Below are 13,844 nucleotides of genomic sequence, written 5' to 3'. Positions count from 1 at the left end.
AATGAGACTGCATGTTTTTATACATGGCATGACGCTGTATCTAAAATTTCATGGTATTTCGTTTTCATAAGTTTTTATACATTCATTAAATAATTGATTATAGATATATCTATAATCAATTATTAAATGATTGTATAAATAATTCTACAGTATTTTGTCGAAAACAATATTTTTTTTTTTTTTTTTTGCCTATTCGCGATGTAATTCATAATGTTACTCTGATCCAATTTGGAAGGAAATAATCTTTGTAGTCTTTGCTATATTGAGTTCTAAGTGAAGATCCCTCTCTTGCAGGTGGGCAAAAATAGGTGACCAATCCTTTCGATAGCCAGCCTGACCACCAACTGTAAGATCCTACAGAGGTAATCGTATGGTTACATGATGCGATGATGGCCATGTCGACTTCCGCACTATTGCCCTCAACAAAATAAGTATTTTCAGTTTGAAGATTGCCTTTGCACCATTTTATGTCATTCGAGCAGACGATAAATAAAACATTTTTATATAAACTCCGAAACATATTTTGAGTTCGATTAAAATATTCCCGAGGGGCGACTTTGTAGCCGTGTGGATGGTTGACCATATCTCCACGTCGGACATGGATAGAAACAAACGTCCAAGATCGGTTCTTATTGTTGTCATTTTCCAAATGTTTCTTGTATATGTCTCGGATAACTTGATCGGCTTTGTTTTGGATTGGATCCCGAAACTTGAACTGACGACGTAACTCATCTGTGAATTTCTCGAAGTACTTGTACGACTGTAGATATCCCCCCAAACCCATGTTTTTATTGTTGTCAAAATGCATTGTTTCCTTGTCAAACGCGCTGGCCCGAATTTCCCATTTTGTTCTAATACCGTTGCACATAGAAGTATTATTTAAAACTCGGCTACCAAGATGGAGATGGAATATCTTAACAAGAGGTTGCTTCGAAGAAACTATCACCTCCATGCCCTTTGAGCGGGCGATCCCATACGTTGAGGCGTATTGAAACATTATATTACCTAAGCGACCCATAGTTCTTAAACACATAAAATGTATCGGCTTCTTAGTTGAGCCGGGACGAACGGTAGTCATTTTAACAATTTTATATGATATCGACGATAGTTCTCTTGTCCGTGGCGTTGTCGCATTTATCATTGCAGTTGTCGTCTTATTATCTGTTGATATTTTTTGTTTAAAATTAATTCTTGGCGTTGTTGCATTTTGTTTATCTCCCTTTAACCAGCTTTTGTAAAACGTCATATCCCAAGTTGCGCCTCCCATCAATGCTGTGTGTATTCCGCTGATCACGTGGGGTCCGCTGATTTTTATTCTGCCCACGATACCGAGGCTTCCTATGACCAAAACCATAAGCACCGTGAACCAAACTGAAAAAAATAAAAAATAAAAGCAGAGAAGTATTTTATAAAAAAAAAACAATATTTCTTTCATCAACGGAAATAATGATAAAAGACATTTTCCTATTTTACGTTCCTGAATTTTTAAAATGATGTTTGATGAAAATATAATCGTTAGTACGTAAACAACTAAAATTATACTAAACTAGCAAGAAAACCCAACATTGCCAGGAATTAAATGAGGATCAACAAATATATTACTTTCTACTTTTACTGCCATCGAAAGCGGTCAAATCGCCCTTTTTTTTTCAATCAAATCGATTGATTGCCTGCTCTAATTCAAAACCCACGGCATTACACCGGGAGGAAGCTTCAAATACATCATTGCAGTGACATAGTCCACAAAACATGGTAGTCTACATTGCACTGTAGAGAATCTAATGATGATTTTATAAAACTGTTTTTATATAATGAAATAGATGTAAAAAGAAACATTCATTTCGAACGCCCCTTGTCTTATCAAAGAACCCGTAGTTGATTTTATATGCGAGGCCTTTCTGGTTCTGTGGTGATAAAGTTTCTCAAATACACTTGTAATGTTAAGATGTATAAAGGCGTTAACTTTAGTAAAAATAAGAATGTTCTTTACTCGGATTTTTTCGATTATTGATTTTCTATCGGAAGCATTCTTTCGATATAAAAACTATCTGAGGACACTCCCAGACACATAAAATAATATTGTATGAAATAAAAAAAAGATATCGGTCCAATCATTTTGAAGTCTATAGAAAACACACACACACACACACACACACACACACACACACACACACACACGCGCGCGCGCGCACACGCACACAAAGTATCTTTATCTATATTAATAACAGGGAAACCCGACGTTGCCCGGGATTGAATAATGATCAACATTTTACATCAAATCGATTGATTGCTTACTCTGGTTGGGGACCCATCGCAGTGCACCGGGAGGAAGAATTACATGTCTCCCCGCAGTGACTTTGTGCACAATATATTTAGTCAACGTTGCACTGTAGAGAACATCTGTTGATTTTATAAAGTTATGTTTTTATATAATAGCTTGAATTAAAGTTTGAAATAAAAAAAACTCAAGTATCATGCTTCAGTTGTGCTCTAAACAGAAGCATTTATTTCGACACACCCCTGTCATATCAAAGAATCTACTGTTGGTTTTTTATGTATGACCTTACTGCTTGTGCGGTAATAATGGCTTGAATTTAAGTTTAAAATGAAAAAGTCATTCATTTCGAATACGCCCTTGCCATATAAAAAAATACTGTTGATTTTATATGCTGTGCCTTTCGGCTTGTGTGGCAATAAAATTTGTCAAATGCACTTGTGATGTTTGACTGTGTAAGATGTAAGGTGTTCTTTCTGTCATCGTATGTTTTTGATTGTCGATTATCGATACTTATCGAAGACAGTCCGACACAAAACCTAAGAACACTGCCAGGCACATAAAGTACCTTCGTGTAAAATTTCATAAAAATCGGCCCAGCCTTATTTGAATCGATAGAGAAGAACTGACCTACAAAAAAAACAGACATACACACAGAGACAAAGTTTCTTTATATAAACGTAGATATTATTATCTATATATTAATTTGCTTGTACGTACGGTGTCACGTCATCATCATCGCAAACATTAATTAATGAAAGGCATCATCATCATCGCAAACATAAATTAATGTGAATTATCTCCCTTTATTGTTCGATCTTTATCAGTTTAAATATAGTATAGTATTTTACTTACATTTTTAACGATGTCTTCTGGAACGCTTATGTTTTTTTTTTATTCAATAATAAATATATTTTTTACATTTAACGCTACAAGTTCGTTTTTTTTTATTGTGCCATTTTATCTTTTTATTATTTTTATTTACTTTTGAGTGAGCTTTACATAAAAAAAAATATATGTTTAGAAATAAATGTTACAAAAGTCAAGAATAAATCACCAGTCACCATTGGCAAATACACTGAGTAACACAGAGTCAAAACATATTTTACGTCTTGTTCTGTTTTGTTTTTGTTTTACGGCATATCAATCCTTTTTCATGTTATTTAATGCTGAATCGAGTAATTTTGTAACATTTATACATCTTCACGTTGTTTACATAGTTATTACTTATGTTTTGTTCGTTTTATTTTGCTTCTTTTACAGGCAGTCATCTTCTAATGCCCACCGAAGGGAAGGGCATACATATTTGAATACTATAAAAAATGAACACAACAATTTTTTTAAAATATTTGTTTCATTACTTACGATTAAATTTATTTAAATAGATATTTGGGTTTGTATTACTGTACACATAGATTCGAAAAAGTTGTCAAAAAACAAATATATAACAAATAAATGTTATCAAAGGCAAGATAAGTTACTTTTCTACCAAACTGGATATATTTTTCGTGTTTTTATTCAATGTAACATGTTTATTCAGCTCGAAAACCATACAGTGTTTACCGATGTATTGGAACATTCAAGATGGAGTCTGATTCTCTCTTTAACACGGTAAGTTTGGGAAAAGATGTTATAAATAAAAAACCGGATAAAATACTGTTAAAAACTCGCTCAATACATGTTACTGTGACATAGGTTGACATATATTCGGCGGGTTTTTAATAGTATTTTGCATAGTTTTTTATTTATAACACCTTTTTCCAAACTTACGGTGTTAAAGAGGGTGTGAGACGCCATCTTGAATTTTCGAATAAATCGGTAAACACTGTATGTTTTTCGAGCTGAATAAACATGTTACATTGAATAAAAACACAAAAATATATCCAGTTTGGTAGAAAAGTAACTTATCTTGCCTTTGATAACATTTATTTGTTATATATTTGTTTTTTGACAACTTTTTCGAATCCATGTGTACAGTAATACAAACCCAAATATTTATTTCCTATTTAAAGATTTTCAGTATATTTTATTGAACTAAAGAATTTTTCCATTATTTTTATTACATTGTTAGGTGAAGTTTCAGAATAGTTAAAACCATATTAAACCATATTAAGAATGGCTTTCAGCATGATTCTTACAATAGCGGTATCAAAGATTTTTTTTCCTTATTTTAAAACAAATTATTAAAAAAAGATATAAGACCATTAAATTTTTTTTCATTAAATCGCTATTTAGGTGAAGGTCCAAAATAGGAATTTAGGAAAACTGGTCCCTTATTGAATAAATATCGATTGAAAACACATTTTATGATCGTTCTTGAAGGAGATATTGTTTTTTTGAAATAGACTATAGCCCCCCCCATAATATTTTTTACACATATTTTTACTTGTTTAAGTTTTTTTTTTTTTTTTTAAATAAAATCGCTTTTCTAAGTGTCCGTTTTCTATCTAACTGGCTAAGTTCTTAGTGGCTTCACTTATTTTAAAGCGTTTATTATGTTCATAAACGAGACCGCATATTTTTTTTTATATTAATATAAAAAGAATTTACTTATTTACTGTTGTTTATAAATGGGTAAAATCGATTTTTCTACCTCGCCAACTGTTGTTTGTTGTTTAATTTATTTGGAATCGTTTATTCGGTAAAGAAAAAAAACCCACAGAAAACAAACAAAAAACATGTCGAGTGTTACGTGAGATCGAGAAATAATGTCCGGTATATCACATCTTCTTGGTAATCGCTAAACAATAGAAAATTAAAGAAATTACTGAGGGAGATTTGGTTTCAAAAAGAAAATAATAAATTTTAATATTTTTTAAAATATAATTTAGGGAGGGGGTAAAAACTATATCTCCCTCCGAAAAACAACCAACAAAAAATGAAATTAAAAAGATTCTTGATAAACGATAGCGGAGTTTTCAATAAAATTGATTAATAAATTTATTTAGTGATTACTTTTTCTCTTAATGATTGATTTTAGAATTTTGAAGTAAAAATTAAAAAAATTAAAAATGAGTTAACGAGAGATTGTTAGCACATGGCATCTCTCGCGCTAAAAAATATTTCGCTTTTAATTTATTAGTTAATTTTTGCAAAATTTGACAGGACGACAATAAATGTTGATACTTGATAAAATTATAATTTTAAATAACGTATGAGTGTATTTGGTATGAGAGAAAACAAAAACATAACAAAAAAAAAGACTATCATAATTAAAATCCAAAACAAAAAGTAACGAAGAATCGAATAATCGCTCCGTTTTTTAATTTTTTGGTTTTGCTTTTTATTATTAATTTTATGACTCCAAAAAACATCGTTAAAATAAGAACAAAAAAAAAATTTGTAATTAACTTTGTATGAACATAATAAACGCTTTAAAATAAGTGAAACCACTAAGAACTTAGCTAGTTAGGTAGAAAACTGACACTTAGAAAATCGATTTTATTTTAAAAAAAAACAAAAAAAACATTAAACAAGTAAAAATATGTTTTTTTTAATATCATGGGGGTGCTATAGTCTATTTTAAAAAAACAATATCTCCTTCAAAAATGATCATAAAATGTGTTTTCAATTGATATTTATTCAATAAAGGACCAGTTTTCCTACCTAGCGAAAGGGGACGAGTTTTCCGGGGTCGAGTTTTCCGGACTCGAGTTTTCCGGGGTCGAGTTTCCCGGGGTCGAGTTTTCCCGGGACGTGTTTTCCCGGGACGTGTTTTCCGGGCACCCCAAAATATTTAACCCTTCTCCCCATAACCGTTTTTTTATGCAGTAAAATACTTTGTTTCAATAATTATGGTTTAAATAAATATTTATTCCTTATTAAAAGATTTACAGAATATTTTATTTAACTGAAGAAATATTTATTGTTCATACATATATTTTCCCTTATTTTTTTACATTGTTAAGTGTAGTTTCAGAATAGTTACCCCCCTCCCCATATTAAGAATGGCTTTCAGCATGATTCTTACAATAGTGCTATCAAAGTTTATTGAGAGCTGCTCAATATTCTGGCTTAATGGATCATTTAGCAAGGAATGAAGATGGTTATTCTGGTGTACCAGTTATTCTACCATCTACATTTACAGGAAGTCCTAGGAATCTACAACAGCTTTATCAAGATGCAATGGCAGTTTTCTGTGACCTATTCATTACTCACACGTGTAATCCAAAATGTCCTGAAATATCAAACAACTTGGGGTCATCAGAACTTTCACAAAATTGATGTCAACAATGTCACACAGTTTTTTAAAATTCACAGTCTAACTCCCAAGAACCTGCTGACTGACCAAACCTGCTGACTGACCACTATTCTCACTCCAAGCAGCTGATCGACGTCCCTGTCACCGCCTCAATCATCACCAGCACTTCCTGACAATATCAACAGCATCAGTTACGATCGCATTGACCTTCAATAAAAGTTTAAACTAAAGTTCTTTGTTTGTTCTACTTGCTTCCATACATTAATTTTTGTAATATAACAATAAGGAATTTCTTACTGATGTGTTTTAAAAGATTTTAACTACCGTGGAATTTCCACGGGTCCTGCTAGTTATTATTATTGTTATTATTATTATTATTATTATTATTATTATTATTATTATTATTATTAACAACTCACTAAGGTATTCACACACGCCATTGTCAAAGATTGTTCTTTGGGAACAACTTGTGGTGTTCCCTGGAGTCTGAGTGATAACAAGTCTCCCCAGATTTCCAGTAATCTCTAACTATTTCGACAACCTTTGCAAATATATTTGCGTTATCGCAACAGCCGCTTACCATTTATTTCTCGTTGGCGGCAATCAATAGTCTTCACTGGAATTTGGATGGCAATAAGCCTCCTAAACGTTCCAGTCTTCTTTGCACATCTCCAGTGAAGATCTGGCTAGTGCTTTCTCTCTTCGGTTTTCCCTTCTCTTTGATCCTCATTATTTGGTGTGGTGCCTGTTTATGGTGACACTCACAGGAAAAAAGGTGTGTGCAGTTTCTTCATTTATAAAGTTTCAGTTTTCATGAGATGTTACTTTATGTTTTGCATCTGTAGTCGTTTCTGTATCCAGTTTGCGTGTAGTTTATGTGTGGTGTTGGTCTCCACATTCAAGGGTTTTCCTTAATATTTCTCAAGTTTTCATTATTGAAATACGTTGTATTTTTCCGGACATTTCTCTGATTCCTATCTCTCCCATTCCTTTTTCAAAGTACTTTGGTATCGTTCCCAGCGCACCTACCACCGACAGTGCGAAACCTATTGGATTTTAGACTTTGGTTTTGACCCTGTCTAATACTGAGAGACTAGTGACAAATGTAACAGCCCAGATATGGCAATAATACTCCATGCGTTGGCGATCGGTTTATAAACGCCTCGTTTGTTGAATTATTTAGGTTTTGATGAAAAATATGACGCAAACTAATGTTCACTCTTTTCTCGTGATATTAACCTAAAGCATTGCAAATGGTTTTGTAATCCCGGAAATAAGTGATCATCATAGTGAGTTTTGTCAGTTAAACATGCAGGATGGGGAAAGGGTTTGCAATCAAAATCCTTTTGGTGAATATTATTGTTTGAGGACGAGCATTATCATGATGGAAGATGACTTCCTTTTTTTTAAACTAACGTAAGTCGATTTAGGGTCAGCATGGATAGAAATATTGCAAGAAAACAAAAAACAAAAAAAAACATGAATAATGCTCTGATAATCCGAAAGAAAATGTTTTCTATATAATTATAAAACTCTGTCCATCGTCTGCCCGTTCTTCCTTGCTCGCTTACATCTGGTCTTCGACGATCAGGCCATACAAGCTTTTAAAAAAGGGATGATAGGTTAATCTCTCTCTCTTTCTATATATATGTATATATATGTGTATATATATACGCACTCACACAAACCTATCTATCTATCTATCTATCTATCTATATATATATACATATATATATATATATATATATAAAAGTGAACGTGTCTGTGTGTCTGTGTGTCTGTGAGGGAGAGAGAGAGAAAGAGGAGAGATAAATTAATCCGTCATATATATATATATATATATATATATATATATATATATATTTATATATATATGGGTGTGGCTCAGAGGCCAAGGAATGAGAGTTGTATGTTTTCGTTTCGATGGAGAGGTGTATGATTCGTTTCAATTCTAGCTGATGGTACCCAAGTCATATATATATATATATATATATATATATATATATATATATATATATATATATATTGATTTCACTATGTATTAGGTTCGATATAATAATCAATAGAGAATTGCGTCTATAATAATAAATACGTAATCTGAAGGAATTAAAATATATTGTTGGAGACGCCCCTCCATGGGATTAATGGACTCATGACGTCACTTCCTCTGGTGAGGTCATTTCCGGTAACGAATACCGGTGCCCGGCACTCAGAGATTGGTTCGCGGCTAAGGAGGTCGCATGAAAATGCTCAACAATTGAGAAATGGCATTGCTTAACCCGCCTTGCCTGTCGACGATCAGGCCATACCAGCTTTTAAAAAGGGATGACAGGTTAATCTGTCTGACTGTCTGTCTCTCTCCCCCCCCCCTCTCTCTCTCTCTCTCTCTCTCTCTCTCTCTCTCTATATATATATATATATATATATATATATATATATATATACTCTCTCACACACATATCTATCTATCTATCTATCTATCTATATATGTTATTTGTTTTTCTTTTTACGATACGTTTTGAATGAATTCAATTATTTACGAAAGTGCATTTTTACCTTAATGCCAGTTGAGAATAATTTTCCCTTTAACCACACTGGTACCCCCATATGTGGAGCGGCATATATATTGTTTTTACAATATAATTATCTACTTACACGTATTGTGTCATCTACGACTTATCAGTGGCTGAAATCTTGCTAGACAACGAAACACGTGTCAGTGAATAATTTTATATATATATATATATATATATATATTATTTTGATTTCACTACTATGTATTAGTTTCACTATAACAATCAATAGAGACTTGCCACTATAATAATAAGTACGTAATCTGCATGAATTAAAATATCACATGGAAATGTATTTTACTTAGTCTGCTATCAAATTAATGATGGAGATATTTTAAAGTAATATCAGTGTACATTACATAAATTGTATAACTGTTAAATGTCTCTTCAACTAATTGGCAAAAACTTTTACACCAACCTGATATAAGATCGTGTTGTATTTCATATACAGGGTGTCCCAATGACATGTATGCACGCTTTAAATGGCCATAAAAACCACCATTTTATTATAAGAAAGAAAAGTTTCTTACATGAAAATACTGTAAACAAGTATAGAAACCAGTTAATTATCGAAAGTATTCGAATTATTGGCTATTGTGGTCCATGAACAGCTGACAACGCTCACTGATTGAATCGAGAAGGTTCCTAATCAGTTTAATTTGTATGTTGACACATCTTCTTTCAATGGTTACTTTCAACGCATTCATTGTAGCTCGTTTTGTGGTGTGAACCCTGTATTTAAAATGCCCCCACCCAGCAATCCCAAAAAGAGAAAAATCCATTGAGGGAGAAGTCAAACCCGGTGAGCGTGAACAGTACTCGATACTTCTTCTTCGTCCTAACTACCCTTTTCTCAGGTGACTATCAAGATATACTCTTACGTCATGATGATAGTGGGGAAGGGCTCCATCCTGCTGGAAGTGCCATTCTTCATTCCTAAACATCTCTTGGGAACGTGGTATAATGTATTCATGTAGCAAGGTGAGATAATTTATTGGAACACCCTGTATACATTTAGACAACACGTTTCTTAAGCGATCGCCTACTGTGCGCTCTCCGTTATCCGAGACTCTTTGTCAGAGTAAAATGGGCGTAACTTTCTTAAATAGTTTCCAAAGAAATAAAGGGAGGAATAGGAATTGAATTCGATAGATCTAACATTTGGGGTCCTTTAATGCAGTCAGTACTTCTATATTTATTGACCCGTATTTTTTATAATGTTTTTATCGGTATACCCTGGCAGCTTACATAAACCGCCGGAATATGCCTCGCGCTGATCAAATTTTATAACGCTAAAAAGAAAGGAACAGCAATTATGGCGTACTAATTATAATGAAGGAAAATGAAAAAATAAAGATATAACATCAACCTATCATAATTTTTATGAATAAATATTTATTTTCTTTTTAAATAACTAAAAGCATAGTGGTACTTCTGCGTTTACTGGCCCTTGGTTTCCTCAAAATTTCTCGGGTGTGCTCGGCCGTTGACTAGAATAACCGGAAATAGCCGTAATGTTAAACCGCTACGAGAAAATTGTAATAAACAGGAAAAACATGGAAATACAATAAACGAAAATACAAACATGTATCTAACCCTTACTCTAAACCCAAACCCTAACCCTAACCCTAACTATAAACCTTAACCCTAACCCTAAACTCTATCCCTAAACCCTTACCTCAAACCCTAATCTTAACCGTAAATCCTAACCTGCAAAATTAAATTTATTTTTTATTGCTTCCAATTCATACAATTACATTACATAGATTAACATTAGCCGTTAACTTCGGGACAAGATCAAAGTGTAGTATCTGTTCTTCAGATGCTGCACTTCTATTTCTTGTTCTTTTTCGGTGGAGGAGAAATCCTTCACGACTGAGACAATTTTTATTTTTGTACCTTTTCTCCACGTTAAAAAACGACCCTGGTGTCTAACTCTGTCCCGTGGGGAGGCATAGTAAATAGGTACATTACATAGATTTGTATTAGTTAAAACAGTTGTTCGTTAAAATATTGAGGAACACACGGCCGATCTTTTCCGGTTATTTCCGTCAGCTGCCAAACGAGCCTAAACAACTTTGTGGAAATTGTGGGTCGGTAAATGCAGAAACTATTTTTTGCATGATTTTTCATGTATGTATTTTCTTTCTTTTTGTAAGAACATTTTTTATAAGGTTATTTTTTTTTCGAAAACATATCAACAAATGAAAACATTCTTTTGTAATAATTTTTCTAGACATGCCGAGAGATTTAACATTTGAAAGCTGAGGTATTAGATTCGTTGTGGAACGTTTGTAAATGAAATTCAGTCTTAAATATGAAATCTATGAAAGCAACCGCTTTGTAAATTAAGAATTCGTTCTTCTTCATTGGATTTGTTGTGAACGGAGTCACCAATTTTGTAGATAATGTTAATGCGTATTCAGAAACTTCGACCTAAAAATGAGACAATGAATATTGTGAAACAATACATTCAAATAATATATTTTATTAAAATAACAAAGTAAAAACAAGAGAATGTGTGTAAGTGTACACGCGTATATGTGAGTGTACACATGTAAGCATGCTTGTTAACTTGTAATGTGTATTGTATGCATATGTATGAACAGGAAAAGTTTCATTAAGTTCATTGTGAATGCCTGTCTCTAGTGTTCAGATGAGTTCGTTAATGTAATTGTAAACATGTGCCTTCTTACTTTGAGAAAGAATGTACCCTCGTTTTATTTTAAAATGAAGGTATCGCCTGTCGAGGCGAACGAAAAGTGCGTCTTTCTACATCGACGATTCAGACGAAAGAGAGTAAGGTAGATAGAGAACAGAAGTGAATAGGGAATACAAAACAAGAAGTAGAGACGCCACCTGTCGGATAAATCGAAAGCTAAGACTAGGGCAAATAACCGGTGCGTTATGGATGAATGTTTTTGTGCGTGTGTGCGAACCATACCTGTTCGCAGTCTGAAAAGCGTACGTCTATAGATTTCATATCAATACACACAAGTGAAGAGAGGAGAAAGAGTTTATCTTTTTCTTTGAAATAATCCATCTTAGAAATTTTTACTCGCTTCATTGTCGTTAAATTATTATGCTTTTTTCAATTCGTCGATAGTGTCATAATTCATAATCCGCTTTCCACTTACTTTACTTCCGTTCCCATTTTCTTTACTTCTGTTCTCACGTCTTTAATCGACAGTTTTTTCATTGATGAGAAGTACAGTAACAGAAAAAAGCAATATCAAAAACTAGTTAATAAATAGCTGCTTACACTTTACTTTCATTGCTTCAAAAAAATTATTCTAAAAGGTGGCTCTGACCTATCAAATGGATTTAAGCTATGGTTCTTTTTATATACTAATCAATAACATCTCCGTCTTGAAATTGTGTCCTTCCATCTGGCAACTGTTATATAGTGGTGTACATTTTTCGAACATCTCAGTTTTTCTCTTCAGGTGCGTTCTTAATGACAACAACCGCATCCGATAAGTAACGCTGTGTTTATCGGATAAATGACAATTTTTTTTATTACATTTTCACCCCAAACAAGGCACATTGCCACTTTGGTGTAGGGGGCTACTATCAGGGTCAGCAACTACTGGGGCACTATGTAGGGATTTGGGCAGTAAGATGTCGGTTCACGTTGCACTTGAACTTCTGCATGCCAGTACAGTTAGAGAAGCAGGATCCTGGAATGGAATTCCAGAGTCTAGCGGTTCTGGGGAAGAAACTACTGGAGTAGAAAGATCTTTTACATCTTGGGATCTCTGCTGTGTGGGGGTGGGATTTAGCTGCCTGTCGGGTTTGTCGATGGTGTCTGTGTCGTGGGGGCACAAGCGTCTGCAGTTCGTCAGAGCATTCACCATTAAAATACTTGTAGAACAAGCAGAGGGGTGCAACGTTTCGTCGATGGGACATTCTTTGGTTATAAAAACAATCGATTTTATTTGACAAAAGAACATTTGACGAAAAGCGGGACAGAGAGAGGATGGGGTGGCGGGCGGAATTCAGTCAGCGCATCTCGTTCTCAGTTCTCTGTTTACTCTCTTATGTTTTATATACCTTATGAATCGCGATTAGATTAATACATTCTGTTTGCATTTTATTTTATTATAAACTCATGCTTTTAGTCAGAATTAAAATATCAGGACGATTTTATCTTAGAGGGAAATAGAGATGAACAATCGCTTTTTTGTAACTATCTGACGTTGTCTGAGAGTTTTTGTGACTTGGCTTCTCATTTTTGCTTGTTCACTAAACGCAACGATGGGTTAACATCTTATCTTGGTTTTGTCTTTTCTTATAACTATTGCCATAAAATATTGACAACTAAAATATTTTATCAAGCTGAAATTATGCAATGCGGTTACTTTTATCAGAGAGAGAGACAAGCGTTTGCTGCGGAGCGTTACTTGGTTTGTCGTGTGGAAGTTTCTTGAAACTGTTGTTACGTCCTAGGGTTGGCAACCAGCTCCCCGGGCGTTAGACACGACCACACGATAAGCATACCCTTTTACATCAAAGCAGCGATATAACGTCGGTTGTATCCGACTATATATCGGCATTACTGGTAGCACTTTAATCGTCGGCATTCTTCACGACAGCGACCGCTTCTCTGAAAATTGAACGCATATACAAAACCGCGAACAAGACATCTATAAAATCATAAAACTAGGATCAGCTTGCTTGTTTGGGCGTTGAAATTGTTCATCCGGTTTGTGACTTCCGGATTAAAAAAAATGTGTGCTTACCTATTTCATGGCTTTCCTGTCTTAAGTCCGATATTAAAAGCCACTGCTGCTAT

At 33.8% G+C, this 13,844-nt stretch overlaps 1 protein-coding gene across 4 annotated transcripts in view; it reads right to left on the bottom strand.

Moving 5' to 3' along the window:
- LOC145291938 (galactoside alpha-(1,2)-fucosyltransferase 2-like) overlaps positions 1–13,844 on the bottom strand; it is a 172,290-nt gene that overhangs the window by 1,403 nt on the left and 157,043 nt on the right. For all 4 annotated transcript variants that reach the window (XM_080137861.1, XM_080137863.1, XM_080137862.1 and 1 more), the window contains one exon: positions 1–1,371. This exon is cut by the window's left edge and continues 1,403 nt beyond it. In XM_080137861.1, coding sequence (XP_079993987.1) covers positions 206–1,371 — 1,166 coding nt within the window. In that variant the 3' untranslated portion in view covers positions 1–205. The remainder of the gene's footprint in view (positions 1,372–13,844) is intronic.

Source organism: Euprymna scolopes, chromosome 13, assembly GCF_053919585.1.
Source record: "Euprymna scolopes isolate OS-2025 chromosome 13, ASM5391958v1, whole genome shotgun sequence".
Classification (NCBI taxonomy): Eukaryota; Metazoa; Mollusca; class Cephalopoda; order Sepiida; family Sepiolidae; genus Euprymna; species Euprymna scolopes.
This window is presented reverse-complemented; position numbering and strand designations above follow the sequence as displayed.